At 40.6% G+C, this 23,921-nt stretch overlaps 2 protein-coding genes across 2 annotated transcripts in view; both read left to right on the top strand.

Moving 5' to 3' along the window:
* LAMA4 (laminin subunit alpha 4) overlaps positions 1-9,860 on the top strand; it is a 93,115-nt gene extending 83,255 nt beyond the window's left edge. The window contains exons 36-39 of the mRNA XM_054393196.1: positions 5,164-5,294; positions 6,949-7,042; positions 7,984-8,103; positions 9,547-9,860. Coding sequence (XP_054249171.1) covers positions 5,164-5,294; positions 6,949-7,042; positions 7,984-8,103; positions 9,547-9,692 — 491 coding nt within the window. The 3' untranslated portion in view covers positions 9,693-9,860. The remainder of the gene's footprint in view (positions 1-5,163; positions 5,295-6,948; positions 7,043-7,983; positions 8,104-9,546) is intronic.
* Positions 9,861-13,523: 3,663 nt separating this feature from the next.
* Positions 13,524-23,839, top strand: TUBE1 (tubulin epsilon 1). Its single transcript, XM_054393117.1, has 12 exons — positions 13,524-13,548; positions 13,636-13,709; positions 15,092-15,144; positions 15,789-15,846; positions 16,419-16,534; positions 17,527-17,648; positions 18,901-19,088; positions 20,387-20,562; positions 21,243-21,383; positions 22,132-22,272; positions 23,151-23,325; positions 23,681-23,839. Exons 1-12 carry the CDS (start codon positions 13,524-13,526, stop codon positions 23,837-23,839), a joined length of 1,428 nt encoding a protein of 475 aa, XP_054249092.1.
* Positions 23,840-23,921: the final 82 nt, after the last annotated feature.

Raw genomic sequence — 23,921 nt, forward strand, 5'->3', positions numbered from 1 at the left:
CTTTCGAGTCACATCATAGAGAGGTTTCACAATCTGACTGTATCCAGGAATGTGCAGTCTCCAAAATCCCACTATGCCTAGGAAGCGCAGAGTTTCTTTCTTGTTGATGGGATTTGCCATGGTGGAGACTCTGTTTATCACATCCATCGGGATGTGACGGCGACCGTCTTGCCACCGCACTCCCAGAAACTGGATTTCCCTGGCAGGTCCTTTCACCTTGTCTCGCTTGATAGCGAAACCAGCTTGCAAGAGAATGTCAAGGATTTTGTTACCTTTCTCGAAGACTTCTTCAGCAGTCTCACCCCAGACGATGATGTCATCGATGAACTGAATGTGTTCTGGAGCTCCACCTTTCTCCAAAGCATCATGGATCACTGCATGGCAGATGGTTGAACTGTGAATCCACCCCTGGGGCAAACGATTGAATGTGTACTGAATGCCTCTCCAGGTGAAAGCAAACTGAGGCCTGCATTCCTCTGCTATGGGAATAGAGAAGAAAGCATTAGCAATGTCTATGGTAGCATACCATTTGGCCTGCTTGGATTCCAGCTCATATTGGAGTTCCATCATGTCTGGTACAGCTGCACTCATGGGTGGAGTTACTTCATTCAAGGCACGGAAATCAACTGTCAGACGCCACTCTCCATTCTGCTTTCGCACAGGCCAGACTGGACTGTTGAAAGGTGAATGAGTTTTGCTGATGACCTTCTGACTCTCCAACTGACGAATCAAGTTTTGAATGGGCACCAAAGAGTCACGGTTGGTTCTGTATTGTCTGTGATGCACAGTTTGAGAAGCAACCGGCAGCTTTACATCCTCTATCTCATGTTGTCCCACAACTGCAGATTCATCTGAAAGCTCAGGTCTAATGGACAACTTCAATTTTCCTCCATCAGTTTCTACAGTTGCTATTCCAAAAGCCCATTTGTAACCCTTAGGGTCTTTAAAACGCCCTTCTCTCAGAAAGTCAATTCCCAAAATACAAGGTGCATTAGGTCCTGTTACAATAGTATGTTTCTTCCACTGCTTCCCAGTTAAACTTTTATCAACCTCTATCTTAAACAACTCTTGAGATCCACCAGTGATTCCCTGAATAGTTATAGATTCTCCCCCTTGATAATTTGATGGTATTATGGTGCACTGAGCTCCTGTGTCAACCAAGGCCCTGTACTTCTGAAATTTTGAAGTGCCAGGCCACTGGATGTACACATCCCAATAGATTCTGTTATCTCCATTATCCCTTACCTCCCCCCGGCGGAAGGCAGGGCACCCCTAATGGTGGGGATTACATCCACATGTACAGCTGGCACAACGTCCAGCACCAGAATTAGGATCACTGTTGGAGCTATCAGAGTTGTTCTGGGAAACTGAGGAAGCGACAGCTACCCTCCTGGTATTGCTACCTCGGGATCTGCCCCTCTGCAGCTCCCGTAACCTCTTGAAAAGATCAGAAGTTGGTTGACCATCCCATCTGTTCATGTTCTCACCAAACTGATCACGTAGAGTTATCCAGATACTGCCACGTGATTGCCTCTGCTGTCTGTTTTGGTTTGACCTATTCTGGAATGGCCTTCTTGGAGCACGTCTGTTCCTAACAGCTGAAACTTGTATCCATCTGGAGGAAGAGGAATTAGAATCATCCCCCTTCATCAAGTTGGATATGGAGGTTTTAAGTTCCTCCTTCAGCTCTTTCATGCAATTCTCCATCTTTCCAGACAGAGTTTCAATGGCTGAAACCAAAGAAGTACGTGCAAGACTATCCTCCAACTGCCTCATTTGGTCAGTGAAATGGCCAACAGTAGGAGGTGCTCCACCATAATTTCTTGCCACAATCCTGCTTGCCAGAATAGTAGCATAATTAGGAGGAGCAAGCTTAATGAGCTTTTTGGCAAGGCCTGTTCCAACAGGAATTTCATCAGGATTCAGAGTCTTATGATCTCCATACATTACTTCTCTCACAGCAAACTCTCTCAGACGCTTGATTCCCTCAGCTATTGTGGTCCAAGGCTTAGGGTTCCATGGTAAATCATCTCTGCTGGGTACCTCAGCGAGACTGCCAGTAGGAGGCGTGCCCACAGAGAAACTTTACCAATGCACTTGCCTAGATGCCTGTCTATGCCTGTATCCTTTGAGAGCATCCCCAACTGAGAGGCCGACTTGTCGCCTACCACCAATGCTGGGGCTCCCATATCAAAACACCTGGCTAGCCAAGACAGGACTGGCTCATTATCTCCTCTGATGTAATCCTTCCTCACATGTCTAATTTCCTGTCTGGGTGCATTAGCTGACTGTATGTCATCCTCATCCTCATCATCATCATCATCCTGAGGTCGCTGTCCCCATAATCCTATTTTAATCCTCCGTTGAATTTCTTTGAGTTCAGAGGCACTACCAGCAGTTGCTAATCTACCAGGGTCTACATCCTGACCTACATCTCCATCATCCATGTGGGGTCTCAAGAGGTCTACCAGAGTTTTAAGGCTAACCCTCTCTTCCTCACCAGAAGGATCTTTCTTAAGAGAGGGACCCTGAGTAGAAGGACCCTCATCTCCATCTGCACCATCTCCTGCAGCATCTGCATCTCCTCCTGCAGCTCCTTTGCGCTTTCTGGTTACAGTGGCAACCAAATTTACTGGCTTGGTTTTCACATTCACAGCAGAGTTGGAAGAGCAAGTAGCCTTATGTCTTTCTTGATACAGTGCTATCAGTAGCCATATGATTATTCCAAGAAGCAACAAATTTAAGATTAAGGCTAGTACAAGATATCTAAGGTACCACTGGTTCCAAAGACCCTCTGTAGTTGTAAGAGGAGTAACAAACTCATATGTGTCTGCTAGCAGATCCATAGTTGAGTTACCATAGCTTCTTAGCCCAATAAGACCATAACAGAATTCACCAACATTCAGTAACTTGTTCTTAACCCAAAGAAACGACTTATATGCCACGTATCTCACAATCTTGTCTATCATGCAGGAAACAGCCCATCTGTAGACAATCACACTGATAACAGAGGAAATAAAATTACTCAAAATCCAAAACAGCTTCATTTTGCTTCCTAATCTGAGCAGAAATAAATCACAAGCAATCGAGCCCCGAGTTGGAGCGCCAAAAATAAAAAAGTGTGTCGGTGTGAGCTGAAATTCCCCCCCCCCCCCCGACAATAACCAGGCTAGCTCAGTCTGGAAGCAAATGAAAAGCTGTATTTACAAGCAGAGTCTAAAATCTACAATTAAATGCAATGAATATGTACAAATATACAAAATTCACAACATTCACAAATATATACAATCAACAGAAAAAAGCACAATCGATCTCCCTTTGCTTCCCCCCAAGGGGATCCTCCCAAAGGGGCCTCCCTCTCCCAGGAGCTTCCCCCCCCAGACCCCCCTGGACAGAGAAGCAGAGTTAGTTAAGCAGAAAGCTGTTAACTTAGCTGCCAAGGTCAGTACGTGTTATCTTCAGCCAGAAGAGAAGAAGAAACAGCAGCCAGACAGCCCAGCAACTGCCCCCACTGCCGAACGCAGAATGTGCAGAGTGCCTACTTTGTTTTGGGTAATAGTTCTTAAACATTTCTATCTATCCAATGGAAGTGTTTAGAACAATCGTTATTTTGCTTTCTTACACCCAATAGTGACTTATTTACATTCTTTCACTTTCTCTGTTCTGAACTTTGCAAGGAAAAATTAAAAAGACAGTTTCAAACCATCACAGTGAGGAGAAAGTTCTTCCCAGAGAGAGTGGTTGGCCATTGGAATGGGCTGTCCAGGGAGGTGGTAGAGTCACCATCCCTGGAGGTGTTCAAGAGGGGATTGGACGTGGCACTTGGTGCCATGGTTTAGATAGGCATGAGGTGTAGGGTGACAGGTTGGACTCGATGATCCTTGAGGTCTCTTCCAACCTTCTTGATTCTATTCTATTCTATTCTATTCTATTCTATTCTATTCTATTCTATTCTAACCCCTTCAGATATTAGAAGCCAGCTCTAATGTACCCCCAGAGTCTTCTCTACGTTAAGTAACCCCAGTTCCCTCAGCCTATCTTCACAGAAGAGGTGCTCCAGTCCTTGGATCATCTTTGTGGCCCTCCTCTGGACTTGCTCCAACAGCTCTGTGTCCTTCTTATGCTGGGGACACCAGAACTGGACACAGTATTCAAGGTGGGGTCTCAGCAGAGCAGAGTAAAGGGGCAGAATCACCGACCTTGCCCTGTTGGCCACACTCGATGCAACCCAGGACACAATTTGCCTTCTGGGCTGCATGACAGCACTGCCAGCTCATGTTGAGCTTCTCATCAATCAATACACCCAAGTCTCTTTCTTCAGAGCTTCTCTCAACCCACTCTGCACCCAGCCTGGATTTGTGCCTGGCACTGGCCCATCCTGCACCTGGTAAAAATAATCATAGACATATAGAAGTCCATGTGGCTAGGACCAAGTGCACCAGCAAAACGGTCACCCCTTCACTTTTTAATTAATAAAACAACATGTAACTCAAAAATCCTAAGGAAAAACTTTCTGCATGTCTTGTTAATAACCAGCATGACAGAACACATCTTTGCTGTCATTTAGTGCTTCTGCATTCCAGGAAGCGTTTAATGAGGCAGGTTTGTTCACATAGGGTCTGATCAGAATAGGAAAGGAAACTGCACAATCCTATTTATTGGCAACACCTAGAAGAGTGAGACAGTGTTTCTAATTTGTTCCCTGACTTCCCTTCAGACTGGAAAAGTGAGTTTCTTCTACTGAATCATCAAAACTCAAGTGAACTCCCACTCACTGTATCCAAACTGCTCAGTGTCTAGGAAACTGCACAATAAAAAACTGCCAAAAATGCAGATAATTTACTTCCTGCTGTCCATTTCATTGCTAAGAGAAAGTTTGAAACAAAATAGATCTTTTTAAAATAAGAATAATAATAAAGAAACCTTTATTAGTACTGCAAGAAAACATCATCACTACAGAAGTTGATATGGGTCATCGAGGGCACAGCATACTATCCCTTCAAGTATGTGCATTAGCACAAGTTTTGATACTTTTAAAGGCAGGGCAAGTAAGTTCCACTCTGGGCTTTGAATTTCTGTTTTGACTTTGATTAAATGTCCAATTTAATCAGTAACTCAGCACCAAAAAAAAAGAAAAAAAGCATCATTCTTTTTACTTTACAGATGAATCCTTCAGTTTAGGCTTGAAATTTGAAGTTGTTTTTGAAATACGTCCCCGAAGCAGCTCAGGAATTCTACTGCATGGTCACAGTGTGAATGGAGAGTACCTGAACATGCACATGAAAAATGGACAGGTATAATGAAAAATTATATAATACATCATTTTCTTCACTGCTTTTGACTGCCTCCTCTCCTACCTACTTGGGCTCTGCTACGTGCAGCTTGTGTCTGACACCATTAATTGACTCTTATTTCTCTCCTCAATATATTCACTTCTTAAGAGTAGGCAACCCAGATAATTTATTTTAAAATGCAAAAAAAAAACACCTAAGCCAAAGTCACATCACTTCACTGATACCAACCATAAATATTTAATGAGTAGTTGAAAAGAAGCAAGAGCACTGACTCTTTGGTGCTGCTCTTTCATCCACACATTAAAAATGCATAACAGTTATAAGTAAGGTAACTATTGGTGAATTTTTATTTCTTCTTTGTTAGAAGTCTTGAGCTGCACTCAATCTCTTCTTAATGTATATGTGTGTGGCGGGGAAAGTGAGAAAAAGGGAAAATTCTGATTTGTCTGGTGATCTGGCTTCTGAGCAGGATTTTGTAAGGCTATCAATTGAGGGAGGTTTAAAATTCATCAGTTGTTGCTGTTGCTAGTTTTTAATTATGTTCATCACTAAAATCTGGATCCCTTCATGCTATGCATTGCACACATACAGCAATTAGTTGCAGACTAAATGGACAAAACAAGCAAAGATTTAGAGCAGGGGAAATTTATACTTTTTTTTTCCAGACAAGAAACTCAGGGCACAGTCAAGAGACTCAGCAGTGTGGATTTCTTTAACCACTGCACTGAACTACCCAGTATCTAACCATCAACCTAAGTGAAAGGGTATTTAAGTACCCCTACATATTTTTGTCCAAGGATGGATAAAAGAGAACGTGAAGATAATTTCACTTTTGCTTACTGGTGCTCTTGGGGAAAAACAAGTTTAAAATATCTTAGTCACAACTACATTGAAATCGAGGTCCTCTAAAATGAAATATATGTGCTTTCGTTGCAACATTTTCAATCAGCATTATCAAGGACAACTCAGACAACTAAAAAGCCTGAGTGGATGGAGTTTGTGTTTGGAGTTCTCTAGTGATGACCACTGAGAGTCTTGTGCCCCACAATAGGGCAGGACACTGCTCTGCCACTGCCATAACATTCCTGGGTAGAAAGATATTAATTCACATAACTAAAGCAGAGGTTAAAATCCAGAATTAGGTTCACTTTCTAGCTCTGGCAGAGATTTGCTGGTAAGCTTGAACATGTAACTTAAAAGCCATTCTTAAACTCCCCATCTATTCCTTTCTCACATCTTGTCTCTGTGTTTATACTTGGGATTTTCATGACTGTTTTCCTTATTCAGTGGCTAGCAAGATGCCAAAATATCATCTCATGCTTCTAAAACACTAATTTACCAAACAGGAAATTACAGAGTAACAGTATTAGAACATTTGACTGAAATTAGCTGCTTGGGGGTTTATTTTAAATATTTTTTGAGTTCAAATTGGAAATGTTGAAGACCTACTGAATCTAAAAAAAAAAAAAAAAAAAAAAACCAACAACCCCACCCCTAAACCTGTGAATTAGAAAGGTGCTTTAGTTTAAAGAATGTCATGAAATCATGTGTGTGCTAGACATGTTTTGAGTGAGGAACACAGCATTATTGAAAGAGAAGGGAAAAAGAGAACAGGAGGGGGTCTACAGTCCTGACTACATTATTTTTTCCCCAGGTTACTGTGAAACTGAATAATGGGATCAGGGATTTTTCAACTTCAGTGACGCTGAAACAGAGTCTTTGCGATGGCAGGTGGCACCGAATTGCAGGTCAGTAAAACATGACCATCCTCTAAATAAGGTGACAAAGTCCAGTTTTTCCTTCCCAGACATCCATCTCCATAAGTCAGTGCACTGGGAATAAGGCCATATTTTCAGTTCTTCTTTTTCACCTCTCCAGACACAAGTTTGTGTGCAAGACACAGTCATATTCATCCCTCAGAAACAGAAATCGTAGTTTCCTGGGAGGACAAACAAAAGTTCCTATAAAGAACAAGCAAAGATGGAAACTCCTTACCCAAAGAACACAAAGCAGCCTATTTGAAATGCTGGCAGTCAAAGTTGTATACCAGATAATATTTATCTTTTCTCACTTAAAGGTTAGATAAGTAGGTAGAATGTAGTAGGAACAAATCTATGTCCTTAAAGGTCAAATAACAGGGCAGCCTCAAACAGAGAGATGTCTACAGTCAGGATTTTGCCTCTGTGCCAGCCAGATATCCTTCTTCCCCAATCTTGAAAGTCAAAAAGTATTTCTAAACCTTTTGAACTCCCTTACTTTCCTGTTTAGATGCTGACCTGGGGTGTGTCCCAGTGTCACATCCAGAAGAGTTACAAGTGTGCACCCTCTCCCCGTGCATTCTGGTTTCCTTCTGATGGAAATCCATGCAAACAAGCAAGGAGGAAACCTCACTGTATTCAAGTACATCCTCAATTTGGAATGATTTGTTAAAGAGTTTATCTAAGCTACACACCATTGTATGCTCATACCCTGGAACCCAGGCACGGCTGCCAGCAACCAAAGCCCTTGCCCCGACACTGTATCTTCCATGGGCCCCACTCTGTGCCAGAATCTGCCCAAATCCTGTCACTGCTGCCTCCACCCAATCTAGCAAACACCAGATTAAACTACTCCAATCAAACAGGTAACTCCTCTCCATCACAGAAAACTGACTTAAAATCTTCTTGATCCCTGTTCCTTCTCCTTTCAGTTATTAGAGATGCCAATGTGGTGCAGCTGGATGTAGACTCTGAAGTCAACCATGTCGTAGGGCCACTAAATCCAAAGGCAACTTATCACAGGGAGCCAGTGTTTATTGGAGGTGTACCAGGTAAGGCTTGGTGGTACAATATTCTCAAATTTCAACATGTTTTGCAGAGGAACCAGAAAGACTTACTTTTCATTTCAAAAAAGAACAAAACATACCTCATGTGAACAACCTAGTAAAATGTAAAGGCTCAAGAGCTGATCAAAAACGTTCAGCCTAAAGTTCTAGAAGAAAAAAAGAGAAGTGCTGCATCACTGAAATTAAAATAGTCACAGTTTCTGGAGGATCAGGTATGGATTCAGTAAAGAAGTCAGCCAGCAAAACAAAAAAAAAATCACCTTTTTTTCCCCATTTTACTTTCCATATTTAAGAAATGATGTATTTATTTAAGGAATTGGAAAGTCACTCACTGTAACTGGAGTCTCAAGGTTTTGCTGGTGGGAGGTTTCTTTCCTCTTATTCAAGCAACTGCATCTTTGACAGAAGACAAAACATGCAGATTCTTTTTCTGACTAGTGATTTCTATTGCACAGATGTCTGTTAATGTGAATTTGTGACTCACAGACCATCTGCGTGGTGTGGGCCACGATTACTACATTTACTTCCCTCGCTCAAACAGACAGAGCTCCTCCTGGGGTTCATATACAAACTGTAATCAACACTACGTGATTCAATTTTTAAGTCATCTCCTGTACATTCCTCACTGAAAACATGCAGCATTATTTCTATGCCTTGCATGTCAATCATTAACAGCTCTAACTACGAAACTTATTATATTGCTCATCTTGGATTAGTGGCTTGAATGTGTGATGTTCTCCTCCACTACTAAGAGGTAAAATGAGCCTAAAGGGAATAATAAAATCTATGTGCACATGTCTGTTCACTCTTTAAATCCAAACTGGAATTTTATCAGGACAGAACTCTTCCCAGAGGAGTAATAGAAAGTGGTAATTGTGAATGCTGTTCTGCTTCATAACAGAGCCTTTAATTTCTCCATTAATTATAGAATACTAAAGCAATGCCATACATTGGCTTTTGAATGCTATTATCACACTTGCACAGAAAAATCTTACAAGGAACTTCATGAAAACAAACAACATGTAATACTAACTAACACCATGTAAATAAAGTAAATTAAGTGCAAACTAACAAATCATAGACACAGATGACAACACAAGTAGTGTTGAAAGAAACTACAAGCACAGAGACTGGGATTCATCTATTCATGTTCATGTCAAAAATGCAAGCCTGGGCCTCTGTTGACTATGCAAAGTTTTACATAAATGTAGTGGTCCCTTCCAACCCCTACCATTCTATAATTTTATTTTTCTACAACTCCCCATACTTACTCTAATGGCCTTTAAGACACTGGTATTAGGCCAGACATATTAAAAGACTTGGCAGGGCTCCAGTTAGCAGCAAATTGAAAAGATTCTGCCACCAAACTGATTGCTTTGGTCATTACGAGCTCTAATTTTTTTTTTTTAATTTATTTACTTTTTGCAGAGTCTCTGCTAACATCCAGCCTGACTACACGCAACTCCTTCATTGGCTGCATTCGTAACTTTGTGATTGATGAAAAACCAGTGAGTTTTAGTAAAGCAGCTTTGGTTAGTGGGGCTGTGAGCATCAATACCTGCCCAGCAGCCTGATAGTGCACCGCATGGATCCTGTAAAGTTCCTTAGACCACAGAATGAAAAACAGAAGAAACCATGTTCACTGAGAGAAGAAGAATGAAAATATCATGGAACCATCTACAGAAAGCAGTATGCTTAAGGGTCACTGATAACATTTATGTGCAAACAAAAATCACTGAACAATAAAGGACTGTTGCTTCTGCACTTCTCTTATTATACCACAAGAGTGAGCTTTACCATTTCTTATGGCCTGTGTGTGGCCAGTCTGTCACATGAAAACATGGATTTATAAAAGAAATTAAAATTATATTAAATATGTTACTTTCAAGATACGTCTTCTACATCATTTCATTCCATACCTTAGGTCACACTTTTTTTTTTTTTGGGCAGGAAATGATCTGCTAATGCACATTAAAAACAAAATAAAGCTAGATAATAGCCTTACATCACCAATAACTGTGTGCAAAGGTTTTAATTATTTTTCATTTTTCCACTCAACTCATTTATAAATCAATTAAAATGGGGGGGCAGAGAGCATACCAAATATGTAAGCTTACAAACAATGAAAAGCTTAAATTTTGATTCCTTTTCTAGACTTCATGAATATGTTCCAGCAAAACATGAAGCCAGGATATATATCTTTTAAGCTTCTGTAACTGATCATTTAGCTAAACTGGGTAATTTTAAAGCAATATTGGCATTATGTGGGAAGGGAGAGACAAAATTCAAAATGTCAAGCTTTTTCCTCTACATTTTTTAATGCACCATTGTATGTTAAATGTTACACACATACCCAGAACGTTTTTCCATCCTACATCTACTTCAAACTAAAGCATATTATCTCATATCACATCCAAGCTCTTTCTTAGCCATAGCTGCTGGAATGAGATTTGATTTTGTTCAGCGGATTTGCATTTAAGAATGACTTTTCTGATTGATCAGTCTTTGCATACTTCATATACAGAAAATTATAAACACAGTAAAATACTATGTGGATAAAAAACACAGTAAAATTTATAAACTGCTACCATTCAATTTTCTCTTTATTATATCACCAGCTAATCAAACACAGCAGTATTTATGGAGGATGTCTTCCTCAGTTTTCCTTTCTAGACCTCAGAGCAGTAGGATTTCTCTCTGCAGAACAGGGTTTTCCCAAGAAAAATACTATAAACCAGAGGATAGTAGTAGACTCAAGAGAGAGCAGAGAATAATGCAAATTTCTCTGCCCCCAACATCCACACAGACCTTGAAATTCCTGTTCCATATGCACCAAAGGAAGTCTGTATGTGATGCATTACATTACACACACCTCCGCATTCATTTCAAAGCTCCTGGTGCTTAAGAGAAGGCAACTGCCTAAGCAGAAATCTTCCCAGAATTCAATTTGCCTTCTGTATCTATCTTAAAAATTATAGCTCCAAAGTACAAAACCCTTCATCTACAAAGATCTGAGAAAAACCTCCAAGTTCTAAGCTATATTGTCAGATTGTCCATTTGCATTTTCAGTATGAATGTAACTATCTCAATTCTGCAGAAAGCCTACCAAAAAAAGTGAGCACTGGCCCTAAGGAGATGACACTTCTGTGCCATCTCCAAAGTTTCAGTAAGTGTTGTTATAAGCATTATTTAAATTAGGGCTACAGCTACACTGTTACTGTATCATGGAATATTCTGAAATTTGACTGCATAGCTATATAAGAAAGAATCCAATTTCAAGTTGAAATCCTCCACAAACTGCTTCAAACCAGAGTATTTAATTAGGATCTTTGGCTCCCCTACCTCTTACCACTGAAGATCTACAGAGAATTCTCATAGTTAGTGCTTCTTATCAACTCTTCCTTCTCCTCAAGGATCAAGAGAATGGAGAACAGCCTGAAAAGGAAAATAAAAGATGAAGTTCTGACAGTAAATCCCCAAAAGCCAACCATTCGAAGTAAACAAAAAACAAATCCACAAACCCAAATAAATAAATGCAAACAAACAAACAAAACCCACAACAAAATTACATATGTAAACTGAGCCCTGATACAAAGCAAGGAATAACATTAGTACCAATTCCAGTGCATTCTCCCTTCAGCAGCATGTGGCCTAAGTAGTTAAATGAGTGTCATTAAAAAGATGCGGAAAGCACAGCACATATATTGAACTTGTGATGTGCATTGGCTCTTGTTATGGTTGGGATTTATGGGTTATTCCCAGATTCCATGTCAATTAATTTCTTCTCAGTAACACAGTAAACTGTTCCTACAATTCAGTTATTCATGTTCCAAAGCTGTGGAACACTATTACTGTATAGCACCAACAACAAAGCTTTACTGATAAAATAAGGGTAAGAAACACACATTAGCATATGGCTGTTGATTAAATGATTAACACATACAAAAAGTCTCTGGGAGGACCAGACTAGATTCATGCATTTGTACTATGGTAGATGAAGTAGAGCTTTATCTACAACAAAACAGAAAGTCAGTGTGTGATTATTTCTTCCACATAGTTGAGCTGCTTGTTTCATGAAATATCTAAGTACATGCATCAAGCCAAACTGGTTATTACCCATCCTACCCTTGGACCTCCTTCGGAAGCTAAATAAAATATTCCCACATTCGTATGAATCTCAATTGCATCTCTGAAACAATATATTTGGGTAAAGCATATTTTTGGATAGTTTTAGCCATAAAACCTAATGAACTGGGTTGCATGGAAGTACTTTTGTTCCCCCACAGGAAGCAGAAATGCCATCTGTGTCACAAGAGAGCTTTATGCAAGAGGCTGCTTTGCATGTCATACATTCTTCACATCATTTTGCAGTGTAGTTATGCTGTGGAACAGTCTTACCATGCTGAGACAATAGCATCTCTACATTTCTTGCCTCTCATTTTTAATCCCAAAGTTGCCATCTTCAACACAATGGCAAAGGCATCTCTTAATTGCACTGTGGACAATTATTTGCACAAGAAATAGGAAACTGAGCTTAAAGAAAAACATAATTTGCAAGCCTGATGGGAGGGTAAGTCATTACAGCATTTCCACGTTGCCTTTTTTTGCACATAATTTTTATTTTGTATTTTCCTACTGTCTGGCACGTTTTACACCAGCACTGTGAATAAAACATAAAAGGTAATGAACTGTATTACATGGAAATATTTCTGCTCTCCCATAGCAAGGCTTCATTTTAGGTCTTGGTAATGTCTCCTCCATTAGGGCTTTAGCGCAGATCTTGTAGGCCCTGACAGCTTCACTGTCAAGACTACAGCAAGTTTCTGAGTACCTCGCTAGGCTCATCCCAGGAGGTATTTCAAAGGCAGAGAGATGTGGTGCAGAGGTTTAGCACTAGACTTTGTCGAGTCAGGTAATGGTTGGACTTGATGATCTTAAAGGTCTTTTTCAACCTTTTCCAAACGATTCCATGAGTCCAGTGTTCCCATGCTGCCACGTAGCTTCTCAGTGCAAACTTATTCATATACCAAGCCTTAAATCCTACAGAAGCAGCCGTGGCCACTGGAATCTACAGCCAAAGGCCGCTCCCTCCAACTGGTGGGCACTAGGACCCGGCGGCCCCACGCGCGCCTATACAGCCGCCACACTGCCCGCCAAGGCACAGCCTCACATACACATCCCCTACAGCAGCCTAATAGAATGTTCCATCAAGGCGGGTAAGCAGCGGATAACTCAGCCCACGGGCAGGACGTTCCACCGCAGGAGGAAAGTGGGGGAGAGAAGGCGGGGCCATTGGAAACGCCCCGCCCGCAGCAACGCCCCGCTGGCCCTCCGCTGCTGACGGTAAGGGGACGCGGCTTCCGGGCGCCGACTTCGAAGAGGCGGTAGTCGCTGGTTGCCTAGCTATGACCCAGTCGGTAATGGTGCAGGGTAAGGGGCTATGGCGCATAGGGTCCTCTCCGTCCCTCCCTTCCTCTCCCTCCCGGTGCCTCACCTGTGTTTTCCCCCTCTTTGCAGTGGGGCAGTGCGGGAACCAGGTGGGCTGCCGCTTCTGGGACCTGGCGCTGCGGGAGCACGCTGCTGTCAACAAGGTAACGGCCGCTTTCCCCTCTCTCCCCGGTGGCCCTCCTGGGTTTGTTCTGTGTTCTTTGCCGTGACTGCAAAGCGCTCCATTTGTTTCATTATACGGCAGCTTCACAGTTAGCAAAGCGTCTCTAGATCAGCCTTCTCCAGCCTTTCCGCCTGGCAAAGCCGGGATGTCTCACTGCAGGCAGATGTTTGCCAGGTTGGAGACAGTTAGTGGAAGGAGGGGGTTGTTCAATGCAGGTTCTGTGCCGCTGGCAGTAAAGCAAAAAAGCAGCCTGCCAAAGCCTGCCTTTCTTTTCCTGTTAGCACACAGATTCGCAGGTTGCATTGGGTTGGAAGGGACCTTCAAAGGTCATCTTGTCTAATCCCCCTGATTAGCCCTGATCAGGGATACCTCAAACTAGATCAGGCTGCCCAGGACCACATCAAGTGTGATCTCAAATGTCTCTCAACGGATGGGGCCTCAACCACATCACTCGGCAACCTGTTCCGGTATTTTATCACTCCAATTGTAAAGAACTTCCTCCTCATGTCCAACCAAAATCTCCAGTTTAAAATAATTGCCCCTCATCTTGTTGCTGCAAGCCCTTCTAAACAACCTTCCCCAGCCTTCTTACCATACTCTTGTGCTGGCCAAAATAGTGATGTAAAGCATGCAGGGTTGTGCTAAATACCATGCAGGAAAATGCACTCCTCTTGCCATGGCTACAAGGAGGTTATTTCCTGGGAAACACCTAACAGTTACTGTTGAGCAGCCCTTCTCAATGCCTTCTGCTGAAGCAGCTGTAAAAAGGCAATGAAGTTCATGAGCACATGAAGAGTCTTTCGGGTTTAGTGTAGCGGGGACCAGTGACTTCCATAATCTGCTTAGGTCTGAGGAGTATGGTAAACACTCTGTAAAATAATAACACCAAATCGCTTTATGATAGGGTAAGTAATTTGCCTTCCACCCCTTGACAGAGTTTAGGGATAATTGAGACAATGTGGTGTGCTTTCCTTTCCACAGAACTTCATGGACATTGATAATGGACATGGAGCCCATGATCCACTGTGTGTTCTATCAGTCATGAACTGTGTCAGCTAAGCAGCTGCTATTCAATTTAATAGTTGCACTGGGATCTTCGGTAAAATCCAAAATCTTTAGAAATGAAGGAGGAGTAGTTGTTTAATCTTGTGCTGAAAAATTTCCTGTCAGCTTTTAATACCAAGCTGACGCTGAATGCTGAGCAGAGCTAGTTGGATTCCGCATAGACATCCACTCTCTTTTGAGTGGGGAGATTTGACAAGAGACCTTCAGATGTTCTTTCCAACTGAAATTATTCTTTGGAAAAGCACTGAAAATTTCTGACATTGCACATCATCTTACCTTGTGTTTGTTTTCTTTTAGAAAGGGATTTATGATGAAGCATTAAGCAGTTTCTTTAGGAATGTAGATACAAGGTAAGTCTGCTTGTCAAGCAGCTCATGAGTTTAACACAGTAGATCAACAATTCTAGTATCTTCTCTTAGCCATGAATTTAACACACTAGATCAATTCTAGTATCTTCTCTTAACCCAAGGTACAATTTCCTTTGTTTCAGGTCATAGTTTGTGCTGGAAAAGGATTTTTGCATCTTTGTATTGTCCTTAAAATGTTACCTTCAACTTTTTCATTTTAATTATACTTACTTTAGGAGTTAAAGGTATTGAAAGAGTTTGGGGTTGTTTTTCTTCTGCCCTAAAAATGCAGAAATGTACATCTTCAGCCTAGGGGATTCCAAGGAATGCAGGGATATTTTTTTTCCAGCAATTTAATCAAAGTATGGGCTGGCATGGAAGATCACAAGGACAGTAGTAAGATGAAGAAGTGTTGATTTGGGTGGGTGTTTTCCCCCTCTGACCTTTGTTAGTCCCTGTAGAGAAACAGAACTTCTCTACCTAGGTTTATTGGTGCTGTAGTGGACTTGTATAGGAAATTGTGCTGACTAGAAGAATCACATGAGTACTGGAGGTTACTGTGGGATGAGGTCCCTTCCAACCCAAACCATTCTATGATTCTGTGATTTTCTATTACAATTCTAAGCTTAGGGTTTTTTCTGTTTCAGAAGCGGCGGTGATGGGCCTGATATTTACAAAGGAAAAATCTGCTCTTTAAAAGCACGGGTAAAGCAATCTGTAAAGGTCACTCTTTTTACATTGCATATTTATGTCCAGCTGTGTAGAAATTTTTCATAAGGTCTTTAAAATTGCATCTGTTTTTAAATACTACTTTGAACAGTGGAATTTCTAATAGTAACTTTTATGGTTCAGTGGAGTAATGCAGTTTGCTGCCAGTCTCGTTGAGCAATTTCAGTTATGATTGTAATAAAATGATTGTTACTATTACCCACCAAGCTTTTATTTGAATTTTCTAAGGAGTGTGTTTCTTTGAGGCACTTGAAGAGATTAAGAAGCAGGAGAATTTTAAATAGAAAAATGCTTTAATTTCTGTATTCCTAAGTATTGGGGCAAAATATTGTATTATTTCATTATCTGAAGTGCTGCCCTATTGAACAACTTCTAGCAAATCAACCAAGATCAATCTAGCTGGTTTCTTGGTTAACAATTAAAAAGCTTCTCTGGAGCCCAGCAGACAAAACCATACCTTTTGTATTGTAATTTAATATTTATTTCCATGTTTTTTCAACGGGTGGTTTGCTTACTGACTAAATTTTTTTTTTTTTCCTTTCCCAAAGGCTCTGTTGATTGACATGGAGGAGGGTGTGGTAAATGAAATTCTTCAAGGACCATTGCGGGATGTGTTTGATAGCAAGCAGCTTATCACAGATGTTTCTGGTTCAGGGAACAACTGGTGAGAACCTCTTTAGAAAACATTTCTTTGCAGCTAATTAGATGGCATTTGCAAAGTGAAGTGGTAAAAGTAGCTTTTTGGTTCCTTCTGCACCTGGGGAGCTGCAGCGTAGTACCAGTAAACTTTGGAGTCACTGTTGCCTGGAGGAGAGCTTTGAAAAGCCTTTTACAGAAGGGTAATTCTGCTGATGTATCATTTTGTCTATTTTTTTTCTTCCTCTTTTTTGATTTTCTTTTTCAAAGAAACATGCTTTTTATTTTTATATCTTTGGTATTCAGCTGCTTCCATTGCTCAGTCAAAGCCATAATCTAGTTTGAGACTGTGTAACTATTGTGGAAATGATTTCGAAGCACCACAGAGTCGGGCTTTGTACATCAAAACTGCATTACCAAAAAGAGATATTCAGAAAAAGATTGATTAACATAATGAATTCATTTTCACCAAGACCTTAACGTGCCTCTGATAATACTCAGTGCACTACAGACTGGAAAGCAAATCATCAGCAAATATATTGAAAGAGAGTGCAATACAGGGACTAAAACATTCTGTAACTTTACCATCTAGGCAGGCAAGTGCATTGAGAATTAACTGTTTGGGTTTTTTTTTTTTTTATTACTGGTATCAGCTAACTCATGGTAGTCAAGGGAAGCTCAGTACACATATTATGTAGGGATATCCTTATTGCTAAGGACTGTGTAGCTTTTATTTCATAATTACAATTTGATTATCCAGCATGGGAGTTTATTTCCTTGTTGGCACAAAATAATAGTGCACATTCCAAAGCTGTGAGCTTAGTGCTGCTTCCATCCTCAAAACCATATACTGACTCCCTTATTCACATGACACAGTCCCAGCTTAGCAACTGTCACAAATTAGGTGTTGTACCCAGCTCTGGACTCTTCAAGTCTCAAATGTCAAACAGAAGGAGTTAAAATACTGAAAGAACGATCATTGCATTTGTTTTTTTTTTAAAGTACTTTTCATATCCTCAGGGCTGTGGGTCATAAGCTGTATGGCTGTCAGTACAGGGCAAGCATTGTGGAAAAGCTGAGGAAAGCAGCAGAACATTGTGACTGTCTGCAGTGTTTTTTCATCATTCATTCTATGGGAGGTGGTAAGTCATTTTTCAGTAGTTAATGTGATTGCAGCAGCCACAGGTGAAGAAAGAAAAACCTGGATCTAAAAAGATCAGTTCAGAATGCAGAATAAAACAATTAACACAGTCCAGTTAAGTGGTCCTGTAGTTATATATAGTTATCCATATATATATATATGTAGTTTATCTATCTATCTATCTATCTATCTATCTATAGGGCTGAGGAGCCCTAAATCATGGGCTAAGGTAAGTGCTACTGAGAACAAAAATACAGCTACAATTGTAAATATGAAGCAGTGAGTGAATCAAGACAGGGACCAAATCCAAGGAAGCACTGAGGTATTGTGGATCAGAAGAAGGAACAGTGGCCTCAGAACACTGATGTCATTGTTCTAATCAAGTTGTTTTTTAATCATGGGAAAAGTATTTTCTGAGAGACTTTGAGTGAGTGTTGCTGCACTTCAAGAAAATTTTATTTTTCTGTTTTCTTTCCACATAATTCTCTTGAATCCAGTCTGGCTGCTTTATTATTAAATCATAAGGAAAAATCCCTTGCAGTGACAATTGTCATTACCATATTGGAACTAAGCCTTCCTCTCCCAGGAATGGGGGGAGGCATGCATTATAACTGGTTCTGATGTGGAAAAAACCACAGAAAATAGCTCTGAATATGAGGCAAGAATTGTGTCAAGGACCTTTTTTGTGGTTATTTGCTTAATTTGAGAGACCTTCCAGATATTGTTTCTGCTATTGCAGAAAACTGCTGTCTTGTTCATAGCTAAAATTGCTATTGAGCATGTTTGGTCTCCAAGACAGAAAAACCACAGTTTGTTTTTTGGATTTGAACACAGTGCAAAAGGATTGTTCTGGTTTGACTGAAGAATGAGAAAACTAAAAAGAAACCCCAAAAGGAAGTAAATGATTGTTTGGAGGAGTTGAATGTGTTTAAACATGATTTTTTAATTTTAATTTTGCAATAAAATTTTAAAAATAAGAAATAAAAAAAAGGGTCAGAAAAATGTTGGTTATGTGATAGGATTTTTTTGGTTTGCAGAAATATTTGAGATTGTTTACTTTATCCTGTTGGGTATACTATAGGAAAAAACTTCCTGCTTTAGTTTACATCTCAGCAACCTCCAGTGTCAGCCAAATGCTTCTGAAAATATGAATGAATGTACAGAATTGACAAGTTGTATGTTTCCAGCATATGAGACTCCTATAACATGAAGAACCTTTTATCTTCTGTCATTCTGTCTTCGTTCATAATTAGGGACAGGATCTGGGCTTGGAACCTTTGTTCTAAGTGTGCTTGAGGAGGAATTCCCAGAAGTGTATAGATTTGTTACTTCAGTCTATCCCTCTGGTGAAGATGATGTCATTACTTCTCCATATAACAGCGTTCTGGCAATGAAGGAGCTTAATGAACATGCAGACTGTGTGCTACCAATAGAAAATGAAGTAAGAAATAATATTCTATTTCTGTCCATTTCTTTTTTATTAGACTGCACATAGGCAGCGTTTCTTCCTTCAGTGTATTGATTTGAGTACTAAATCTTAAAGCATAATTTCATTTTTTAAAGTAATAATTGAACTCCTAAGTTGCTTTCAGGCTTTTGAAATTAATGTAGGTATCAGTAAAAATTGCACTGCACTGTCACTGTAATTCCAGAGTGAGTCTTTTCATGTCTATTTCAAAGTAAACAGTGAGAAGCTTCTCTTTACTGAGGCTGAGAGTCTTGGATTCTTTTAGCAATCAATTTGTGCATAGTATTAGTAGAATCCTAAAGGGAGATGACTAACCACTCCAAATTCCTACAGGCTTGACTTTACTGATTGGGGGTACGGGTAACATAGGGATAGTCCCTTGATGAGTCTCTTGCCATTTGCTTATGAAAAAAGAGAAAGTGAGACATATTTGGAGGAGATATTTTTGCTTTCACAGAAATTCTGAACATTTAAAATGTAATCTTAGAAGATGAGAGTTATGAATAGTTCAGTAAAATTAAAACTTTTGAGTCAAGCTGTGTACCTAGAATCATAGAATGGCTTAGGTTGGAAGGACCTCAGAGATCATCTACTCCAACCTCCCCACCCAGGGCAGGGACTCCTCTCAACTAGACTTTGTTGCTCAAAGCCTTATCCAGCCTGGCCCTGAACACTCCCAGAGAGGAGGCATCCACAGCCTCCCTGGGCAGCCTGTTCCAGAGTCCCACCACTCCAGCCCCCTCAGCCTATCCTCATAGCAGAGGTGCTCCAACCCTTGGATCATCTTTGTGGCCCTTCTCTGGACTTGCTCCAACATCTCTGCGTCCTTCTTCTGATGGGGACACCAGAACTGGATGCAGTATTAAAGGTGGGATCTCACCAGAGCAGAGCAAAGGGGCAGAATCCTGCCTCTCTTGCCCTGCTGGGCAAGATGCAGCCCAAGACACGATTTGCCTTCTGGGCTGCATGAGCGCGCTGCCAGCTCACGCTGAGCTTCTCACCAATCAGTACCACCAAGTCTCTACTCTCAAACCACTCTGCACCCAGCCTGTATTTGTGCCTGCATGTTTGTGATATGTAAGGTACAGACCTTTAGAAACTCTTACAGTCAGTTGGAACTGCTCAAAAGTTAGACTTAAAGCTTTAATCTTTGAACTGACAGCACCATGTCGTAGCTTTTTCTTTAACATTAATTGAAATGAAAAATTGGGATACTGCATCTGAAAGTTCTATGCTCAAGACTTCTTGTATGCTTTTTCTCCCCCTCAAAGTCTCTCTTTGATATAGTTAATAAAATTCATCAGATGATCAATTCTGGGAAGCTAGGGTCGACTGTGAAGCAGAAGAGTTTGGTAACATCGAGTGCAGGCGGTGCAAAAGCTGTGCAGGAGAAGCCGTTTGACGCAATGAACAATATCGTAGCCAACTTGCTGCTGAACCTGACAAGGTAAGGTTACAGGTTATTTCTCTGTAAAAGTAGGTAGTGTGTGCTGCAAATATGTAGGCCTGCATCAGCTTAAAAAGAATACAAATTGTTTTCATTTGATGTGTGTCTACAGTAAAGCATTTGGAAGTATTCATATTGCAGTGGTGTTGCTCGAGCCATGATAATTTTATAGGAAGAAGGATATTGTCTTCCTTAATGCTTAGTGAAGCCCAGGGAGCTTTGCCTTTCTGGGCCAACTGGATTATTTTATAAATACTGTCAGATCACTGTCTATTGCTGCAAGAATCTCCTGGTTAAATATACTTTTGAAGTATTGGCCTGCTTTTCTTTTAAACAGCCTGTCAGGAATGCTAAGTCATGCGTGGTTTATTGTGGCCTGTTTATTAAAACTGGTGTTCAGCAGCTATGTCCACATACTGAAAAGCAGTGCCAAAGACTGCAGTCAGGAAACAAAGTCTCACTCTGGTGGTTTATTGTTCTATAATGAGAAGTGCAAGTAAATAAGATATAGCACTGTTAGTGCCAAATGTGGAAGTGTGGTTAATTGTACATGAAGAGTTTCTTGAGCACTGCATTGTTTTCCTGGTTTATTGTACAGAACAGTTGAAAAACAGATGTAACCATTTTTTTACACAACAAAAGTAATTTACTTAGTTTATAACAGTTTGTTAATTTTTCAGCTCTGCAAGGTTTGAAGGTTCCCTTAACATGGATCTGAATGAAATCAGCATGAATTTGGTTCCTTTTCCTCGGCTTCATTACTTGGTCTCAAGCTTGACTCCTCTGTATACACTGGCTGATGTTAATGTACCTTCTAGAAGGTAAGAAAGAATATTGTGGAAGCTTTACATTTGAGGCTTAATTTCTGATTCTTCCATTACTTTCATTTTAAAATTTCCATTCTATAACAAAACTAAGGCTAGAAGTTACAAGGTTTAAGTCTACCACTTCCCTGCCATGGGCATGGACATCTCTCGACTGGACTCAGCTGCTCAAGGTCTCTTCCAGCCTGGCCTTGAACACCCCCAGGGAGGAGACATCCACAGTCTCCTTGGGCAGCCTATTCAAGAATCCCACCACCCTCATACTGCAGAACTTCTTCCTAAGATCCAGCCTAAATCTACTCTCCCTCAGCTTCGAATCTTTCCCCCTTGTCCTGTCTCTAGACATGCTTATGAAAAGTCCTTCTCCAGCCTTCCTGTAGAATCCCTTCAGCTATTAGAAGGCAGCTCTAAGGTCCCCCTGGAGTCTTCTCCAGGCTGAACAACCCCACCTCCCTCAGCCTATCCTCATAGCAGATGTGTTCCAGCCCTCTCAACAGTGGCTTGTAACATGAGGGAGAAGAGAGGAGAAAAGTGGATCTGGTGTGGTTTTAGAAGACTTATAATGCCAGCATCTGTACATATAAAGGTTTGAATCTTTTTTTTTGCCTGTCATTCCTGGTCTCAGGTTAAATGAACTTTTATCTCCAGAGTTGTATGAACTTCAAAAGCCTGAAGGTGGGCATTCTGAAGAACTTTTGTAACCTGCTTTAGTAAGAGTAGATAACTCTGTTTTCTTTTTGCTTAGATTGGATCAGATGTTTTCAGATGCTTTTAGTAGAGATCACCAACTAATCCAGGCAGATCCAAAGCACAGCCTCTACCTTGCCTGTGCCCTTCTCGTCCGAGGAAATGTGCAGGTTTCAGACCTTCGCAGAAATATTGAGAGGTTTGTATTGCCACCAGCTAGTCATGAGATTTGGTACTGAAACTGCTGTCAGGTGTCCAGACCACTCTCACTTTTAATTTGAAGAATTTCCATACCAAATCAGTTTACCCAGAATTATATATATTGATTATTTATTACAGGGGGGAAGGAAATGTAATCGATTTATGTAATTAGTTAGAATAATTTAGAGCACTCTTGGATTTTAAAGAAAAAGTTCCTGTCTTGGTGTCCCTGTGCTGCTTCTTTGATTCTCAAAATGCAAAAGAGAGAAAGCAAAGCCTGACCTTCCAGAGCTCACCTGCCAGTAAAGGATGTTGGAGGAATAAATTCTGTAATAGAAGTTTGGGGTATTTATTGAACAGAAGCAGACACTCTTTCATGGTTACTTTCATGTAGATAGGGAATCCTCCTCTGCCTTGTTACCCCTCTGTTTATCTCTTCCACCATTGACCTGCATAGTTGTGACAGGAAAGGCAGGCAAGCTTTGTGTGCAGACTGGAATTTACAGGCAGCCAGGGGTTCATGGGAAAATTTTTTGAGAATCTAAAGCATTTCGCTTTTTTCTAAACTGACTGATTGTCCCCACACAGTATTACTCTGCCCCTCTCCTAAATCCCAGAGTGCTTGCAGTGCCTTTATAGAAATAGGTGATTGTAACCTTGGTTTTCTCAAACCTTGATACATTAAAACAAAACTGGTGCTTGCAATTTAAATTTAAAATGGACACAACCTTTTAGTCTGAAGTCTGAAATATCTTATTCAAATTATAGTTATAACTGGCTCAGTTCTGAAAGCTCAAATAGTAACATTTCAGACTTCTTGTTAGCAAAGCTTTATGTTCTTTACATTCCTTAGGTAACTAAAGTTTTGTGCCACAGGCTGAAGCCTTCCCTGCAATTTGTCTCCTGGAATCAAGAGGGCTGGAAAACTGGTTTGTGTTCAGTACCTCCAGTGGGCCATTCCCATTCCCTCCTGGCTTTAGCAAACAACACCTGTGTGAAACCAACTTTCATGGAACTCAAAGACAGATTTATGAAGCTCTACAAGAAAAAGGTGCAACTCTTGCCATTGTAACATCCATAGCCACTAATGATTCACTTCTTGCATTATTGGGAAGCAAATCTCAGTATCACAAAGAGACTGCCACATAAATCAAATACATAGTTTGATCAGGTATACCCAAGGAGACAGAATATGAGAAGACAGATGTGTAAGAAACCAGCAATATTGACTGTGGTCCATAGGAAATTGTTACTAAAGTTGTTTAAACAAGGGAAGTCATGATGCAGGTTTTTAAGTCTTCCTACAGTGCTTGCACTTTCCTCTGCAGTGCAGGCTGAATGGTACTTACTGAGCCAAAGGAATTAGGTGCCAAGAAAGGATAACACTATTTTTTCTGGTTTTATAGGCTCACCTTCACCATTATCTGCATATAGAGGGGATGGAGCAGAGCTGTTTCTCTGAAGCTGTAGCATCTTTATCTGACCTAATAGAAGAGTACAATGAACTGGATGCCACAAGAGGTGGGCCTAGAACATATCCATCAAGACTGAAGATAGCTGTGTAAAGAAGAAAGAACCAGTTTTATTTTTTGCATCTCCCCCAAGCATCCAACCACTTCAGTTAAGCAGAGTGAATTACAGCATATT

This window comes from Indicator indicator, chromosome 27 (genome assembly GCF_027791375.1).
Source record: "Indicator indicator isolate 239-I01 chromosome 27, UM_Iind_1.1, whole genome shotgun sequence".
NCBI lineage: Eukaryota > Metazoa > Chordata > Aves > Piciformes > Indicatoridae > Indicator > Indicator indicator.